Here is a 19,189-nt window from a genome sequence, read left to right as displayed (position 1 = left end):
GTTGTACAATAGACATTAAGATGCAAAATCCATTTATTTAATTTCCTTTTTGTCTGTAGTAAATACTTGATCATACAGGTATCAACATGTTTATTCCCAGGTAATAAGAGCCTGGTTTCTACATGTGTGGATCCACTGGTAATGTATTGCCATTTCCTCTATAATAGAAATACTTCAGCATATTGCTTTCTTTCTGTCCCATTGTCACCTGGGTGAGACATGCCCACTTGTCCAGTCAAATTCTGAATTCCAAATCACACCCTATCTTTTCAGATATACAGTTGTGTGGAGGGGGGCAAGGTGGCAAATTGGACTCAAGAAAATGTATACATCTCATAGGCCGAGAGGATACTGCAGTACACCAGGGGTGTATTCTCAATACTCTTAACGTGGCTTCCTCGCCACACCTTTCTTCAAATAAACTGATTTGGGAGAGACTTAAGCCATGATGCCTATTCAAATAGGTGAGGTGAGACAAGGAAACAAAGCCACGTTAGACTATCGAGATGCACTGAGCTAATGACATAGCCAGCTTCAGCGGTAGGTTATTTTGCATTACATTTCTATTTCCTCCTGGGTCTGTTCAAAATGGTACTCTATTCCCTACATAGTGCAGTACATTTGACCAGGGCCCATAGTGCTCTGGTAAGAAATGGTGCAGTACAGGGAATAGAGTGCCAATAGAGCCCCGGTTCTGCAATATGTAGGTCACTCTTTGACCTTGTGGACCAGGGTCTCCCCCAGTGATTCCAGGACCTCCCGTTTGTAGTCCTCGAAGTCCCCGTCTATCTGGTTGACAGACCGATCCTCCACCACCCACAGCTGACAGGCTGTCTCAGTGATCAGCCGGGCATCGTGGCTCACGATGATCACAGCTATGGAGGGACAACAGCAAGGAATTAACATGTTACATATGAGAAACACTGTCAGAAGAGTCTACCAAAATGCACTATCAGCAGCATGCTAATTATATGTTTGATGTTGACAGACATTTTATTTATGCCACCACCACTGTTCCCAGCTCCCCCGGGAATGCCCCGCAGGAGAAATATCAGCACGCGCAGAGAAGCATGAGATTGAACTTAACTAAAAGGGGAAAACTAGTTAACACTTCCCTCTACTGTGCGAATTGTGATCAAATCAACATACCGAAACAAAATGAACAATGCAATAGATTTTATTGTAGGCAGAGCACATTGCAGTCGGATTCTATTGCATTGACAGGCACAATTCAGGCCCATACTTTACACAAACCGGTGTGCCATAACCAATCAGACCTCAGTATCCCTATATGCAAATAGACCATCGCCATATGGATCTGTGCCATTTACTTTGAACTGGACTGTGTTTACAGCATGAGTGGTCGAGAGTAGATGTGCTTGTTTTGAGCTCAAAGCAAGAGCTGCATGTAGCCAGGTGTGTATATTTGTTCATATTCTTTGCTAGTTAGTGAGTTATTAGCCCAGTTATAGCTAATTTCTAGTCAACAATGGGGCAGTGGTTGCTTCCTACAAGAGCACAAAAGTGTGCATTTCTAGCCATCTTTGAAAAGCAAGTTAGGTAAAGAGCAGTGTTGCATTTTGAGACGGGCTTGAATAAGCTAAGTAGTCAATCGGCAGAGTGTAGCATAATTTGTCTGATTCTCTGTAATAATAGTATGGTAATAATGAATTTTACACTGAACAGAAATATAAACACAACCTGTTTCATGAGCTGAAATAAAAGATACCAGAAGTGTTCCATACGCACAAAAAGCTTATTTATCCCATTTTGGGCACAAATTTGTTTACATCCCTGTTAGTGAGCATCTCTCCTTAGCCAAGATAATCCACACTTGTCAGGTGGATGGATTATCAAGAAGCTGATTATTAAACAGCATTATAATTACACAGGTGCACCTTGTGCTGGGGACAATAAAACGCCACTAAAATATGCAGTTTTGGCTCACAACACAATGCCACAGATGCCAATTGCACTCTCTCTCAACTTGACATGCTGACTGCATGAATGTCCGCCTGAGCTGTTGCCAGAGAATTGAATGTTCATTTCTCTACCATAAGCTGCCTCCAACATTGTTTTAGAAAATTTGGCAGTACATCCAACTGGTCTCACAACCGCAGACCAGGTGTATGGTGACGTGTGGGTGAGCGGTTTGCTCATGTCAATATTGTGAACGGAGTGCCCCATGGGAAGGATGGGGTTATGGTATGGGCAGGCATAAGCTACAGACAATGAACACAATTGCATTTTATCGATGGCAATTTGAATGCACAGAGAGAACGTGACGAGATCTTGAGGCCCATTGTCGTGCCATTCATCCGCTGTCATCACATCATGTTTCAGCATGATAATGCATTTCCCCATGTCTCAAGAATCTGTACACAATTCCTGGAAGCTGAAAATGTCCCAGTTCTTCCATGCCCTGCATACTCTTACCCATTGAGCACGTTTGGGATGCTCTGGATCTACGTGTAAGACAACGTGTTCCAATGTCCAGCAACTTCACACAGCCATTGAAGAGTGGGACAACATTCCACAATCAGCCTGATCAACTCTATGAGAAGGAGATGTGGTCTCATGCAGCAGGACACATCAGATACTGACAAGTTTTCTTATCACGCCCCTACTTTTTTTTTTAAGGTACCTGTGACCAACAGATGCACATCTGTATTCCCAGTCCTGTGATATCCATAGATTAGGGCCTAATTCATTCATTTCAATTGACTGATTTCCTAATATGAACTATAGCTCAGTAAAATCTTCTAAATTGTTGCATGTTGCGTTTAGATTTTTGTAAAGTTGTTTCTTGCATCAATTTGTTTCAGTCACCTTGTCTGAAGGACAAGTGGATAAACAACCTGTCAATCCCTACATGTTTTTTTTTTTTCAAAAGTCTCATGGAATGTAGGCCTACATTTAACACCACACATTGGCTGCTACTGTAGAATTAATGATATAACAGCTATTTCCATGTTAATATATTTTGGCCCTATTTCCATGTAAACGCACGCCAGAAGTTAAACAAAATTTTCACAACGTTCAAGTTTGTGCGCAGCAGACCTGAAATTTGCTCAGTGCCCGAAAACAATTAGAGGGAACATTGGCCACAGCTACCCCATATCTGAGGCTACTTTCTGATCCTACATTTAAACAAAAGAAACCCTCAATACCAAACAGCCTCTTGTATTTGTGTACATACCTCCTTTGTACTCATTAATCGCTTCTGATAAGGCATCGATCGACTCAATGTCCAGGTTGTTAGTAGGCTCATCCAGGATGAGAACGTCAGGTTGCCGACAGGCCAGCTCAGCGAACACCACTCTGGCTTTCTGACCACCTGGATGGAGAGGAACATAAACAGATTGACAATGGATGATGGTGTGTGTGCTTGCACATGTGTGTGCATGCATGTTTCTATTCCTAACCTGATAGCTTGGAGATCTGGATGGTGTGTGCATGACTCTCCAGTCCGAAGCGGCCCAGACACTTCCTGCTGTCCTGGTAGGGCAGGTTGAAGTTCCTCTGGAGGTACTCTGTAGCTGCCTCCTCCATGTTCAGCTGGTCAGCATATTGCTGGTTAAAGAAGCCCACCTTCAGCCGATGGTTCTTTCTCATCTCCCCCTTGATCTGAAAGGCAAATCAACACACATTTAGTCTGACACACAGTTATACCAATCAGTGAAAAAGCAGATGCCGTATTTGCATTTGTAAGGATACTTTTGTTGTTATTTTTGTTTGGAGGCAAACTCACTGGATTTAACCTGCCAGTGAGAAGTAGTAGTAGGGTACTCTTCCCGACTCCATTGGGTCCAACTATACAAACTGAACAAGGATAAAGAGCTGTCAGGTATAGTATGGAGGCTAATGACATGGCCCAGGTTTTCAAACAGAAATAATTTTTCCATACTTCTAGTCTCCATGTCAATACCAAAGTCCACATTCTTGAAGAGAGGTTTGTGTCCCTCAAAGGCAAAGTCCACACCTGAGACAGACAGAGAGCGGAGGGTTAACAGGGATATACAAAGAGAGAGAGAGGAAGAGAAAAAAGAGAGGGAGAACTCACTGTGCAGTCCGAGGATGGGAGGAGAGAGAGAAGGGGGGTTGGGGAAGGTGAATTTGACAGTGTACTCTTTGGGCCGTTTGAGCAGCTCTGTTGCTTCCAGACTCTCCTCTTCCACCCCTCCCTTCTTCTTTCCCTTTGCCTGCTTCCTGGTCAAGGCTTCCTTAGTCTGCTTCTCCTAGAGAGAGAGACAGAAAACAGTGGATGATGGGAGAAGTACAGAGAGCGAGACAGATCCAGAACCATGTCTAAACAGGTAGCTGAACTAAACTTACGGCCTGTTTGGTGGACTTCCCTCCAGCCTTGAGATCCTTGAGCTTCTTCTCCTGTTTGTCGTACTGTTTCTGGAGCTCCTTCTGCTTCTGAACGTACATCTTCTTAAACGTCACTGAGAGGGAGACAGAGTGAAAAATACATTTTAGTAAATTAGCAGACACTCGTATCCAGATGTAGTGCAACAGTTCATCTTAAGATAGCTAGGTGAGACATAGCTCAGTCATAAATAACCAAATCTCAGTTGTATCAACTGTCAGTGCCAGTGGAAAAAGACAAGTGCGAGGGTTAGATGCCCCTAGCATGCAAAAGACAACTGATGCTACTCCTGGAGAGATCAGATACATGTTCTACATTAATAGAAGACGTACCTACACAAAAACAAATGCAACATACAACAATTTCAAAGATTTTACTAAATTACAGTTCATTAGGGCCTAATCAATGGATTTCACAGGACTTGGAATACAGACATGCATCTGTTGGTCAAAGATACCTTTAAAAAAAAAAGATAGGGGTGTGGATCAGAAAACCAGTCAGTATCTGGTGTGACCACTATTTTCCTCATGCAGCGACACATCTCCTTCGCATTGAGTTGATCAGGCTGTTGATTGTGGCCTGTGAAATGTTGTCATACTCTTCTTCAATGGCTGTGCGAAGTTGCTGGATATTGGCTGGAACTGTAACACATGTCAATCCAGAGCATCCCAAGCATGGTCAAAAGGTGACATGTCTGGTATGCAGGCCATGGAAGAACGGGGACAATTTCAGTTTTTAGGAATTGTGTACAGATTCTTGCAACTTGGGGCTGTGCGTTATCATGCTGAAGCATAAGGTGATGGAGGTGGATGAATGGCATGACAATGGGCCTTCAGGATCTCGTCACAGTATTTCTGCGCATTCACATTGCCATCGATACAATGCAATTGTGTCCATAGCGAATGCCTATCCATACTATATCCACGCCACCACCACAGGGTACTCTGTTCGTAACATTGACATCAGCAAACCTCTCGCCCATACAACTCCAAACACACTGTTTTCCATCTGCCCGGGACAGTTGAAACCGGGATTCATCTGTGAAGAGAACACTTCTCTAGCATGCCAGTGGTCATCTAAGGTGAGTATTTGCCCACAGAAGTCAGTTATGTCCCCAAACTGCAGTTAGGTCAAGAACCTGGTGAGGACAACGAGCACGCAGATGATCTTCCCTGAGACGGTTTTTGCAGAAATTATTTGGCTGTGCAAACCTACATTTTTATCAGCTGTCCAGGTGGCTGGTCTCAGTCGAACCCGCAGGTGAAGATCCTGGGCTGGCGTGGTTACACATGGTCTGCGGTTGTGAGGTCGGTTGGACATACAGCCAAATTCTCTTAAACAACGTTGGAGGCGGATTATGGTAGAGAAATGAACATTCAATGCTGTGGCAACAGCTCTGGTGGATATTCCTGCAGTCAACATGCCAATTGCACTCTCCCTCAAAACTTGAGACATCTGCGGCATTGTGTTGTGTGACAAAACTGCACATTTTAGAGTGACCTTTTATTGTCCCCAGTTCAAGGTGCACCTGTGTAATGATCATGCTGTTTAATCAGCTTCTTGATATGCCACACTTGTCAGGTGGATGGATCATCACATTTGTACAGAACATTTTTGAGAAATAAGCTTTTTGTGCGTACAGAACACTTCTGGAATCTTTTATTTCATCTCATGAAACATGGGACCAACAATTTACATGTTGAATTGACATTTTTGTTCAGTGTAGTATGTCAATAACCAAATACACACATTTTAGTTTTTTGTTGTGTTGAAGTATTTCTAGGCTAACAGTTTGTGGGGAAGGAGAAAGAATGTACATAGCAAATACTCACAGTAGTTCCCTCTGTAGTAGTAAAGTTTCTGGTTGTCCAGGTGAACGATGTCAGTACACACATCATCCAGGAAACTCTGGTCGTGAGACACGATGAGGAGAGTCTTCTTCCAGCCCTGAAGGTAGCTAGGTGGAGAGATTGATATATTAGCCACTGTAGTGTATCATTCACAGATGCAGGGCTGAAAGGAGACCCATTGAGTAAGCAGCTGTATGTTGTGTGGTGTCCTGTCCCTGGGAAATAAATGATATTTAAGTAAAAGACTGTGTGGTGTGCCCTTACTTGTTGAGCCAGATGACAGCGTTGAGGTCAAGATGGTTGGTGGGCTCATCCAGCATCAGCAGGGTGGGCTCCATGAACAGAGCTCTGGTAGGAGAGAGAGCCACAGGAAGCTTAGGTTAGAGTTTTCACTGCTGTTTTTATCTCTGTTATGCTTTTGTTTTATTATCTCTAAAAGTGACGCTGCAAAAATGTACTTTTAAAAAAGTAGCTAAAGAAAAAACAATTGAAGCAATTGCCATATAGCTAAAACCTCTAAATCAAATCCCTTCAGATCTATATAAGTGCCTAAGCAGGGCAAGGGGGTCTACAGATATAGGATCTTCATTTGACCTATGTTGTTAAGGTAAAATAATCCTGCAGCAACAGGATTTGAATGTTAAGTCCATAATGTTGCTTGATCGGTGGTTATGCTATTAGCTGGCCAAAACTGGGTTACATTAAAAGTGCGATACTGTTAATAACCATGTGGTAGTGTGGGTTTTCAGTGAATTTATTGAAATCATGAAACTCATCTGCATTTCAAATTCTCAGCAACAAAAGAGTGATCCAATTAAGATTCTACACCTGGAATTCCAAAAAAGTCTTACCTGGCAAGTGAGACTCTCATCCTCCAGCCTCCAGAGAACTTCTTGGTAGCTCGATTCTGCATCTCTGGGGTGAAGGAGAGACCAGCCAGGATACGACGGGCTTTAGCCTCCGCTGCTGCTGCCCCGATGATCCTCAACTCCTCATAGACCTGGTTGAGACGGACACACAATATGTAGACAAGCAGTGGCTTAGTCTATTGACATATTATATTTCTGTCTTAATGCAGCCTAAGAGACAATAACTCCAAAGTCTGTTACCACAGTCTGAATTAAAAAACGGTGTATCCAATACATTATCATAGAAATTAGGAAGTGGATATTTCACCTGGCAGATCTAACTACATTTTATAAATTGTTTTTTATTTTATTTAACTAGGCATTAGGGTTTCATTATAATGCTTCACCATACCTTGTCCAGTCTCTCAGCCACGCTGTCTTCTCCTTTCTCCAGCAGAGCCTGGAGTTGTCTCTCCTCTTCTAGGAGCTTCAGACGCCTCGTGTCTGCCTTCAACACAGCCTGGACTGCCGGGGTGTCATCAGCTATCACCTCTATGGAGAGATGGAGAGTGACATAGGGTGTTAGAGAGGGGGAGAGAGGGTTGGGGTGAAGGGAGAAGAGGAGTAGAGAGAGGAGTGTTGAGACAGGGGGTAGGGACAAAAGACATGCAAACAGATAGATGATGAGAGGGAGACAGAGAGAAGGGTATGATGGGGTGGGGTGGGGGGGTATTCTTCAGAGGGCAAGTGAAATACCTTGCTCACAGAGCAGCACGTCAATGTTAGGAGGGATACTGAGAGCTCTGTTGGCGATATGTTTTAGGAGAGTGGTCTTCCCCTTCCCGTTAGGTCCAACCAGACCGTAGCGTCTTCCTGCCACCACCAGGAGATCTGCGTTGACAAACAGCTCTTTCCCGTGAGCTGATATACTGAACCTCTCCAGCTGGGGGAGACATTAAAACACTGAAACCCCTACAGGTGAACTCTGATACTCATGGAACTTCATGGATTCCCATTTGACATTCTGCAGGCAGGATGGGCAACTGGTGGCCCGAAGGCCCTCAGATCAATTTACATTTTTGTTTTTAATTAGGAACTCAGTTGGGGTGTCAACTTACTGTTACACATTAGAGCAGTAGAATACACAAGGTGCAATTTCGAAATTTGGTTGTGCATTAGCAGTTGTCGTCTTGTTATGTCAAGTCAGTCAGCAAATCTAAAAAATGTTAGCTGACATGGGCTAAGTTAGCTGGCCGCTAAACTATCTAAACTTACTATCATGGTCGAATTAACGTCCGGGGTGCCCCCATTGATTTTGTTAGTTAGTCCCAATCAGATATCATATTCAAAAATGAAAACATTTCTCTCCACCCTATGGCAAAATGTGTAGAATTACAGGAAATTAGTTATAAAACTGAATAATCTTCTCTGACCATGGGGTTTTGTGGCCCCCACCCCCATTAAAGTTGCCCATTCCACAGTATAGAATGGTTGAAGGAACTACCTCATACTGTCTACGTTTAATACATTTTCTTCAGTATTCAAGAACTATGTTCTATTAACTTTTCACTTAATTCTTCAGAGTAAAGTAACACTCGATGAGTTGAGACGGTCAGGTCACCTTGATATCGGATGCGTTCTCCAGCATGGCCTGCCTGGAAGACAACTCAGCCTGGGACACTGAGAAATCGCCCTCGATGGCGTTGGCAGCACGCACACTGGCCACCTGCTTCTCATATTCTATCTAGAAACACAGAGGCATGGATACACACTTCCAATGAATAAAAAGCTTCTTCTGTGTCTGGTCGAGCATACACTACCGGTCAAAAGTTTTAGAACACCTACTAGTGCAAGGGTTTTTCTTTAATTGTACTATTTTCTACATTGTAGAATACGAGTGAAGACAACACACATATGGAATCATACAGTAACCAAAAAAGTGTTAAATCAAAATTTATTTTATATTTGAGATTCTTCAAATAGCCACCCTGACAATGGTGCCGGAAGAAATGGCAGCAGTTTTACGGGCGCCCAACCAATTGCTATTATGTGGGGGTTTTTCACGTTATTTGTAACTTATTTTGTACATAATGTTTCTGCAACCGTATCTTGCTGCAAAAAAGAGCTTCTGCATATCAGGACAGCGATCACTCACCTCAGATTAGACAAAGATTTTTTCTTCAACAAGCAAGACGCACAGGACATTCTCCAAACACCCGACAGGGCCAACATCCACATTATTTGCAAGAGGAAGCGACACAGGTACAGAGGACAAAGAGCCTGGTAAAGACCCGGAAAATGCGAGTGGGAAAGCTGCCGTTACCGTCAATACTACTCGCCAACGTGCAATCATTGGACAATAAACTAGACGAGGTACGACCAAAAATATCCTACCAACAGGACATCAAAAACTGTAAATCCTATGTTTCACGGAATCGTGGCTGAATGACAACATGGATATTCAGCTAGTGGGATATACGCTGCACCGGCTAGATAGAACAGCACACTACGGTAAGACGAGGGGAGGCGGTCTGTGCATATTTGTAAACAACAGCTGGTGCACGAAATCTAAGGAAGTCTGTAGATTTTGCTCACATGGAGTATATTGTGATAAATTGAGGGCAACACTACTTGCGTAGAGAGTTTTCAGCTATACCTTTGTGGTTGTTTATTTACCACCACAGACAGATGCTGGCACTAAGACCACACTCAGTCAGCAGTATAAGGAAATAAGCAAACAGGAAACCACTCACCCAGAGGCGGCGCTCCTAGTAGCCGGAGACTTTTATGCAGGGAAACTTAAATTTCCATCAACATGTTAAATGTGTAACCAGAGGGAAAGGAGTACACCACATCAGTCACTTGCTTTATCAATAAGTGCATCGAGGACGTCGTCCCCACAGTGACTGTACCCCAACCAGAAGCCATGGATTACAGCCAACATTCGCACTGAGATAAAGGGTGAAGCCGACGATTTCAAGATGCAGGACTCGGAAGCTTACAAGAAATCATGCTATGCCCTGCAACAAACCATCAAACAGGCAAAGCGTCAATACAGGGCTAAGATTGAATCATACTACACCGGCTCGGACGCTCGTCTTGTGGCAAGGCTTGCAAACTACTACAGCCTTCAAAGGGAAGCACAGCCGCGAGCTGCCCAGTGTCACGAGCCTACCAGACGAGCTAAATCACTTCTATGCTCGCGTCAAGGCAAGAAACACTGAGGCATGCATGAGAGCATCAGCTGTTCTGGATGACTGTGATCAAGCTCTCCGTAGCCAACGTGAGTAAGATCTTTAAACAGGTCAACATACACAAGGCTGCGGGGCCAGACGGGTTACCAGGACGTGTGCTCCGGGCATGTGCTGACCAACTGGCAGCTGTCTTCACTGACATTTTCAACATGTCCCTGATAGAGTCTGTAATACCAACATGTTTCAAGCAGACCACCATAGTCCCTGTGCCCAAGAATACAAAGGTAACCTGCCTAAATGACTAGAGACCCGTAGCACTCACGTCCGTAGCCATGAAATGCTTTGAAAGGTTGGTAATGGCTCACATCAACACCATTATACCAGAAACCCACTCCAATTTGCATACCGCCCAAACAGATCCACAGATGATGCAATCTCTACTGCCCTTTCCCACCTGGACAAAAGAAACACTTATGTGCAGTGGGGGAAAAAAGTATTTAGTCAGACACCAATTGTGCAAGTTCTCCCACTTAAAAAGATCAGAGAGGCCTGTAATTTTCATCATAGGTACACTTCAACTATGACAGACAAAATGAGAAAAAAAATCCAGAAAATCACATTGTAGGATTTTTATAAATTTATTTGCAAATTATGGTGGAAAATAAGTATTTGGTCAATAACAAAAGTTTCTCAATACTTTGTTATATACCCTTTGTTGGCAATGACAGAGGTCAAACGTTTTCTGTAAGTCTTCACAAGGTTCTCACACACTGTTGCTGGTATTTTGGCCCATTCCTCCATGCAGATCTCCTCTAGAGCAGTGATGTTTTGGGGCTGTTGCTGGGCATCACGGACTTTCAACTCCCTCCAAAGATTTTCTATGGGGTTGAGATCTGGAGACTGGCTAGGCCACTCCAGGACCTTGAAATGCTTCTTTACGAAGCCACTCCTTCGTTGCCCGGGCAGTGTGTTTGGGATCATTGTCATGCTGAAAGACCCAGCCACGTTTCATCTTCAATGCCCTTGCTGATGGAAGGAGGTTCACTCAAAATCTCACGATACTTTGCCCCATTCATTCTTTCCTTTACACGGATCAGTCGTCCTGGTCCCTTTGCAGAAAAACAGCCCCAAAGCATGATGTTTCCAACCCCATGCTTCACAGTAGGTATGGTGTTCTTTGGATTCTTTGTCCTCCAAACACGACGAGTTGAGTTTTTACCAAAAAGTTATATTTTGGTTTCATCTGACCATATGACATTCTCCCAATCTTCTTCTGGATCATCCAAATGTTCTCTAGCAAACTTCAGACGGGCCTGGACATGTACTGGCTTAAGCAGGGGACACATCTGGCACTGCAGGATTTGAGTCCCTGGAGGCATAGTGTGTTACTGATGGTAGGCTTTGTTACTTTGGTCCCAGCTCTCTGCAGGTCATTCACTAGGTCCCCCAGTGTGGTTTTTGCTCACCGTTCTCGTGATCATTTTGACCCCATGGGGTGAGATCTTGTGTGGAGCCCCAGATCGAGGGAGATTATCAGTGGTCTTTTTTTTTTCCTCATTTTGTCTGTCATAGTGTAAGTGTACCTATGATGAACATTACAGGCCTCACTCATCTTTTTAAGTGGGAGAACTTGCACAATTGGTGGTGACCTAATACTTTTTTGCCCCACTGTATGTGAGAATGTTATTAATTTACTACAGCTCAGCGCTCAACACCATAGTACCCTCAAAGCTCATCACTAAGCTAAGGATCCTGGGACTAAACACCTCCCTCTGCAACTGGATCCTGGACTTCCTGACGGGCCGCCCCAAGGTGGTGAGGGTAGGTAGCAACACATTGCCACAACAAAGCCTATTCCCCCTCAGGAAACTAAAAAGATTGGTCATGGGTCCTGAGATCCTCAAAAGGTTCTACAGCTGCAACATCGAGAGCATCCTAACTGGTTGCATCACTGCCTCTTACCACAAGGCACTACCAGCAGCTCTTCGTTGTGCGTCAAGCATTGCGCTGTTTATGACTTCAAGCCTATCAACTCCCGAGATGAGGCTGGAGTAACCGAAGTGAAATGGCTAGCTAGCAAGCGCGCGCTAATAGCATTTCAAACGTCACTCGCTCTGAGCCTTCTAGTAGTTGTTCCCCTTGCTCTGCATGGGTAACGCTGGTTCGATGGTGGCTGTTTTCGTTGTGTTGCTGGTTCGAGCCCAGGGAGGAGCGAGGAGAGGGATGGAAGCTATACTGTTACACTGGCAATACTAAAGTGCCTATAAGAACATCCAATAATCAAAGGTTAATGAAATACAAATGGTATAGCGGGAAATAGTTCTATAATTCCTATAATATCTACAACCTAAAACTTCTTACCCGGAAATATTGAAGACTCATGTTAAAAGGAACCACCAGCTTTCATATGTTCTCATCTTCTGAGCAAGGAACTGAAACGTTAGCTTTTTTACATGGCACATATTGCATTTTTACTTTCTTCTCCAACACTTTGTTTTTGCATTATTTAAACCAAATTGAACATGTTTCATTATTTATTTGAGGCCAAATCGATTTTATTGATGTATTATATTAAGTTAAAATAAGTGTTAATTCAGTATTGTTGTAATTGTCATTATTATAAATAAATCGGCCGATTAATCGGTATCTGTTTTTTTTGGTCCTCCAATAATCGGTATCGGCGTTGAAAAATCATAATCGGTCTACCTCTACTACAGGGTAGTGCGTACGGCCCAGTACATCACTGGGGCTAAGCTGCCTGCCATCCAGGACCTCTACACCAGGCAGTGTCAGAGGAAAGCCCTAAAAATTGTCAAAGACCCCAGCCACCCCAGTCATAGACAGTTTTCTCTACTACCGCATGGCAAGCGGTACCGGAGTGCCAAGTCTAGGACAAAATGGCTTCTCAACAGTTTTTACCCCAAGCCATAAGACTCCTGAACAGGTGATCAAATGGCTACCCGGAATATTTGCATAGTGTGCCCCCGCCCAAAACCCCTCTTTTACGCTACTGCTACTCTTTGTTCATCTTATATGCATAGTCACTTTAACCATATCTACATGTACATACTACCTCAATCAGCCTGACTAACCGGTGTCCGTATGTAGCCTCGCTACTTTTATACCCGCGCTACTGTATATAGCCTGTCTTTTTACTGTTGTTTTATTTCTTTACCTACCTACTGTTCACCTAATACCTTTGTTGCACTATTGGTTAGAGCCTGTAAGTAAGCATTTCACTGTAAGGTCTACCTGTTGTATTCGGCGCACGTGATAAATAAACTTTGATTTACCTTGTTGACAGCTTTACACACGCTTGGCAATCTCTCAACCAGCTTCATGATGTAGTCACCTGGAATGCATTTCAATTAACAGGTGTGCCTTGTTCAAAGTTCATTTGTGGAATTTCTTTCCTTCTTAATGCTATTGAGCCAATCAGTTGTGTTGTGACGAGGTGGGGGGGTAAACAAAAGATAATTTGGTAAAAGACCAAGTCCATATTATGGCAAGAACAGCTGAAATAAGCAAAGAGAAATGACAGTCCATCATTACTTTAAGACATGAAGGTCAGTCAATGCAGAACATAAGAACTTTGAACGTTTCTTCAAGTACAGTCGCAAAAACCATCAAGTGCCATGATGAAACTGGCTCTCATGAGGACTGCCACAGGAAAGGAAGACCCAGAGTTACCTCTGCTGCAGAAAACAAGTTCATTAGAGTTAACTGCACCTCAGATTGCAGACCAAATAAATGCTTCAGAGTTCAAGTAATAGACACATCTCAACATCAACTGTTCAGAGGAGACTGTGAATCAGGCCTTCATGGTCAAATTGATGCAAAGAAACCACTGCTAAAGGACACCAACAAGAAGAAGAGACTTGCTTGGGCCAAGAAACACGAGCAATGGACATTAGACAGGTGGAAATTTGTATTTTGGTCTGGAGTCCAAATTGGAGATTTTCGTTCCCAACTGCCATGTCTTTGTGAGACGTGGTATGGGTGAACGGATGATCACTGCATGTGTATTTCCTACCGTAAAAGCATGGAGGAGGTGGTGTTATTGTGTGGGGGTGCTTTGCTGGTGACATTGTCTGATTTATTTAGAATTCAAGGCATACTTAACCAACATGGCTACCACAGCATTCTGCAGTGAAACGCCATCCTGTCTGGTTTGCGCTTAGTGGGACTATCATTTGTTTTTCAACAGGACAATGACCCAACACACCTCCAGGCTGTGTAAGGGCTATTTTAACAATAAGGAGAGTGATGGAGTGCGGCATCAGATGACCTCCTCGCCTCCACAATCACCCAACCTCAACCCAATGGAGATGGTTTGGGATGAGTCAGACCAGAGTGAAGGAAAAGCAGCCAACAAGTGCTCAGCATATGTGGGAACTCCCAAGACTTTTGTAAAAGCATTCCAGGTGAAGCTGGTTGAGAGAATGCCAAGAGTGTGCAAAGCTGTCATCAAAGCAAAGAGTGGCTATTGGAAGAATCTCAAATATAAAATATATTTTGATTTGTTTAACACTTTTTTGGTTTCTACATGATTCCATACGTGTTATTTCATAGCTTTGACATCATCACTACTATTCTACAATGTAGAAAATAGTTCAAATAAAGAAAAACCCTTGAATGAGTAGGTGTTCTAAAACTATTGACCGGTAGTGTATGTATAGACTGGTTACCATTTTCTTTTTCTTCTTCTTCTCCTTCTTGCTCATGTTGGCAAAGGGGTCGTCACCTTTCTCCTGCTCCTGCTCTGCGATCACATCTTCAGCACACTGACAGTAGAGAGGGAGGCAGACAGAGAGAGACAGTTCTATGAGAGGGAGTTAGGCGTTCTATGGTGGCTCTACATGCTATATATGACCCTTCCATATAGCAGACTCAGATTAGACATAAAAACACACCTTCATTGTGTCGTCTTCATCGTCTTCACCCTCTTCATCTTCACTGCGAGGCGGGCGAGCAGGTTTGTTCATCCTCTGAATGGGACAATTCACATAGCATTATGGTTTTACAGAAACTACCTTGACAAGACATTAAGTGTAACTGTGACCCATACACTGTGGCCATGCATTATATTGGCCTGCATTCTTGACAGTTTACCCAATATGATTTTGTCAATCGAATGCCATCCCTACATTCCAGAAGGAAAGCTGTTTTAAACAAAGTTTGTGTTGTTAACACCAAAGAGAGCTCTTCACTCACCTTGGGCTGTTCCTTCTTGCCTTTCTTCGGCTGAGGCTTCTCCTCCTCTGCTTCATCCTCCTCAGTTGCCTACAAGGGAAGAGAAAAGGAGTCTCATTTAGTTCTCAACATAATGCTGAATCACAAATCAATACTCTCTAGATACTCCTGTAGATCTAAAATTATTTGATAGGTGTAAGCAATATTCCACCAAGCCAATCAGAAGCCTGACCTTGGATGTTTTTTTAGCCTCTGGGTTCTTGTTCACCGCTTTTTTCTCATCCTTGTCTTTCTTCTCTTCCGCCTCATCATCATCGGAGGGAGCCTGGTATTATGTAGTAAAAATTGAGTGAGTCTCCATGTCTGGGAACAAGTGAGATCAGACTCACACGGTTTTATTGTATCGAGTATCTCAGTGGGTTAGATCTGCAGATATGAGGTGTACGAAGAGAAAAGACATCAAACAAAGAGTAGAGTGGAATAAAAGGAAATGGATTGAAAAGGGAACGTGTTAGTGAACATTTAAAATGTGCTGCTTATCAACCCTGTTGGATGGGAAACAGACAGGCACAGGGGCAAAGGGTATGAAGAAAGGGGAAAGGAGAGGGAAAGAAAAGAGTGCAGAAGGAGAAGAAACATTCAATCACCCACCTTTGCATTTGGTTTTGGCTTAGGTTTATCTTTTTTCTTGCCCTTCTGCACCTTCTCAACCTCCTGTGTTAAAGTATTAAAGACGCACGGACACGCACACAGATACACCAGTTCCTTTATATTAGACATGTCCTTATACCAGACCACCATGTCATTATGAAGAAAAATAACATGCTTGATTCAAATCATTAGATTCTAAGTGCCTTGCAAGCCCCAACCTTTCTGCTTATTTGTCCAAAGCATGTAGATGAAATGCAAAAAAAATTAATAATTTAGGAATCACTAAGAATATGGATGTGAACATGTGTAGCAGGTCTTATTGTGAGTGTGTGATGAAATCCAAAGGAGAAGAGAAGGCAGTAGAAAAGGAAGAGGAAAGAACAATACGAGGAGGGATGGATGAATTAGTAAACATAAACACATTCTTAGAGATGCCTGGACCTCTGAAACAAAAAGTATCAATAGAATCAACATTCAAAGTTAGAGAATATGATACATAAACATAAGAAGCAAACCCCACACACCTTCATCCGTCTCTCTTCTTCATCATTATCATCCTCCCCTCCAGCCACTCCATCATCACCATCACTGTCTCCCTGACTGAGAGCTGCAAATATGTTCCCTGCCTGAGACAACAAAAATAACAAATACAATTTAAAAGTGGATTATAGTGTAGTCTCCCCTCAAAATGTAATAGAATAGGACAGTGATCAAATCTGCTAAGACTGTAGATATAGTGATCAAGACTGTTGCATGCACAACACACTCACCTTATTTCCCTTGCCTTTTCTGGGGGCCACAACTGAAATAAGAGAGAGAGCAAGAAGTTGATGAAAGTCTCGTTAAGCTATCAACTCCGCACATTTCCAGCTTGAAATGTATACATAATTTATGTTTGACAGACTTACTAAGCAGTCAACTTACCCTCCTCTTCCTCATCATCGCTGGCTTGCACTGACAGCTTCTTCAGTTTCTCCATCATATCCTCGTCATCATCATCGTCTCCCTCTCCACCTTTACCTTTCCGCCGGTCTTTCTTTTTCTTCTGAGGCTGAGAGCAAGAGAGATTATATTAGATGGGCATGAAGGTTTACATGATAACTACTAGGGTTAGGTATTAGCAGGGAGGGACCACACAAAACACATAGGTCATGATTTTTTAAATATATATATCATGATTTTCTATGTTGGAGATTCAATACTGCAAGCTAGCTACAACTCTGGCTAGTAGTGGCTACCTCCCCAACCTCTTCAAGCTCATCTTCTGTCTTTCAAGAGAGCAAATTAGGTGGGATGGGAAGAAACATAACAATTATGTAATAGGTGGACCTATTAATGACAACATATCACTGGACATTGAGTTATTGATACAGTAATGCAAAAATAAGCAATCCAACTGAAAATGACCTATATGATCATCTGTGTTAGTCAAGGAAAACAATTACCTGCTTTCCTTGAGTCTCCTTCACCACAGGTCCATCCTCCTTTTTGTTATCTGTGGCCAGCTCATCAAAGAACTGTGAGAGAGAGTGTGTGACAGTCAATGAGAGATGTTGATACATTTTGTTTAATGTGTTAACACATTGACGATTACATTTTCTTTCTCGCCTCATTCAATCTACTAAAAATATCCCCAAAATATGTATACTCACACTCTTCTTCCCCTTCTTATCCTTCTTTCCTTTCTTTACTGATTTTTCTGAAGTGGGGAGAGAAAATGTAGGCAACAAAATTAGCAAGTTTGTCATCAACATATGGATGCACTGAGTGACAAAAGAGAGGGTCAGAATGAGCCAGCGGGGAGGTAAAGCCCGTTATAAGGGAAGCGGGGGCTGGCGCATTTTCAGCATGACTTTTGGCAACACAGCAGTTCTTCTAACAATGCATATTAGCTATGACAGATCTAACCTTGTCTTCATGACTTCGAATGAATGAGAAATTCATAACTAGACATTCATGACCCTGTGTTGATTATTCTTCCACAAAGGACCCCTTTTACATGTTGAAGTGTGTCTCTACTTGACTGTCAAGTAGAGAGAACAATGAATCATGTCTGACAATTACAAGGAATGCATATGGCATTGCATCATTTTCAAAACATTTATAGCAAGTTAGCTAACGTAGTTTCTAGGTAGTTAACCATCGCCAATGCCACACTGCTGTCAAAATAATCTCTATCATATGACAGCCAGGACAGCTACTTGTTAATTACATTTCACATTGATGCACAATAGCTAACGTTAACAACTGTGGTGCAGTGGCTGGAAAGGATTCAGATGTAACCGTTAGCTTAGCTGCTAACAATTAGCTACCTGCCGCCGCTGGTGGGGCTGCTCCCTCTTCTCCTTCCCATTCTGCATCTTCTTTTGCTTTCTTGGGCATTTCCGTATATTTATTTATACGTATATTAACAGATAACCACCTGAATGTGTCTTCTAATAACTTAAAAGCAGTGGTAAGAGTGGCTGTCAATGAAGCGCAAGTGTTTTGTCACAACACATGCGGCCTGAGAATTTCTCTCTTCATGACGTAGCGAGAGCACCACCAAAGAGGAAGAAGCAAAGCGAGAGGCCTAACTCAATGACGTGTATAAACACATCATTGGCCCAGCTCGGCCAAAAATCTGTCTTCTCCATCAGGTGGCATTTTTCGTTTCTTTCTCTCAGCAAGCGAGGAGTTTTCGTATGGAGGTCAATGATTGTCGAATTTGGTCCATAAAAAAATCGTTGGAGTAAACATTACACTCACAAAAGTTTCAGAGGACTAGAGACATATATTCAAATATCATAATGTGGCTATGTACAGTTTATAACAATGTGAAAATAGTAAATTACAAAAGGGAAAAATAAACATAAATATGGGTGGTATTTACAATGGTGTTTGTTCTTCACTGGTTGCCCTTTTCTTGTGGGAACAGGTCACAAATCTTGCTGCTGTGATGGCACACTGGTATTTCACCCAATAGATATGAGTTTATCAAAATGTGTAATTGTTTTCACATTCTTTGTGGGTCTGTGTAATCTGAGAAAATATGTGTCTCTTATATGGTCATACATTTGCCAGGTAAGGAAGTGCAGCTAA

General features: G+C 42.7%; 1 protein-coding gene across 2 annotated transcripts; it reads right to left on the bottom strand.

The window, feature by feature from the left end:
* Window positions 1-15: 15 nt before the first annotated feature.
* LOC139391735 (ATP-binding cassette sub-family F member 1-like) lies at window positions 16-18,668 on the bottom strand. 2 transcript variants are annotated; one of them, XM_071139239.1, is made up of 24 exons: window positions 18,421-18,668; window positions 17,761-17,807; window positions 17,554-17,625; window positions 17,033-17,159; window positions 16,879-16,910; window positions 16,633-16,734; window positions 16,109-16,171; window positions 15,690-15,782; window positions 15,479-15,547; window positions 15,178-15,252; window positions 14,953-15,048; window positions 8,692-8,814; window positions 7,827-8,013; window positions 7,483-7,622; window positions 7,074-7,222; window positions 6,487-6,570; window positions 6,205-6,329; window positions 4,336-4,448; window positions 4,064-4,238; window positions 3,908-3,982; window positions 3,752-3,822; window positions 3,426-3,627; window positions 3,200-3,337; window positions 16-875 (listed from the first exon to the last, which is right to left on the bottom strand). In XM_071139239.1, the coding sequence occupies exons 1-24, from the start codon at window positions 18,488-18,490 to the stop codon at window positions 709-711; spliced, it is 2,595 nt and encodes an 864-aa protein (XP_070995340.1). In that variant the 5' UTR covers window positions 18,491-18,668; the 3' UTR covers window positions 16-708. The 2 variants fall into 2 exon arrangements, with proteins under 2 accessions (XP_070995340.1, XP_070995341.1); XM_071139240.1 differs by lacking the exon at window positions 16,109-16,171 and having other exon boundaries at window positions 18,421-18,651.
* Between the last annotated feature and the right edge of the window lie 521 nt (window positions 18,669-19,189).

This window comes from Oncorhynchus clarkii, chromosome 32, assembly GCF_045791955.1.
Source record: "Oncorhynchus clarkii lewisi isolate Uvic-CL-2024 chromosome 32, UVic_Ocla_1.0, whole genome shotgun sequence".
Taxonomy (NCBI): domain Eukaryota; kingdom Metazoa; phylum Chordata; class Actinopteri; order Salmoniformes; family Salmonidae; genus Oncorhynchus; species Oncorhynchus clarkii.
Note: the sequence above shows the minus strand (reverse complement) of the source record. Positions and strands in the feature narration are given on the sequence as shown.

What these genes read in the sequence shown, in the direction of transcription:
- LOC139391735 (XM_071139239.1), bottom strand. Translation starts at nt 18,490, where the DNA reads ATGCCCAAGAAAGCAAAAGAAGATGCAGAATGGGAAGGAGAAGAGGGA. An exon ending in GCTGTCATCTGGCTCAACAA is followed by an intron (nt 6,330 to 6,486) that starts GTAAGGGCACAC and finishes CTCTCCACCTAG; the next exon opens with CTACCTTCAGGGCTGGAAGA. An exon ending in TCACTGGCAGGTTAAATCCA is followed by an intron (nt 3,628 to 3,751) that starts GTGAGTTTGCCT and finishes TTTGCCTTTCAG; the next exon opens with ATCAAGGGGGAGATGAGAAA.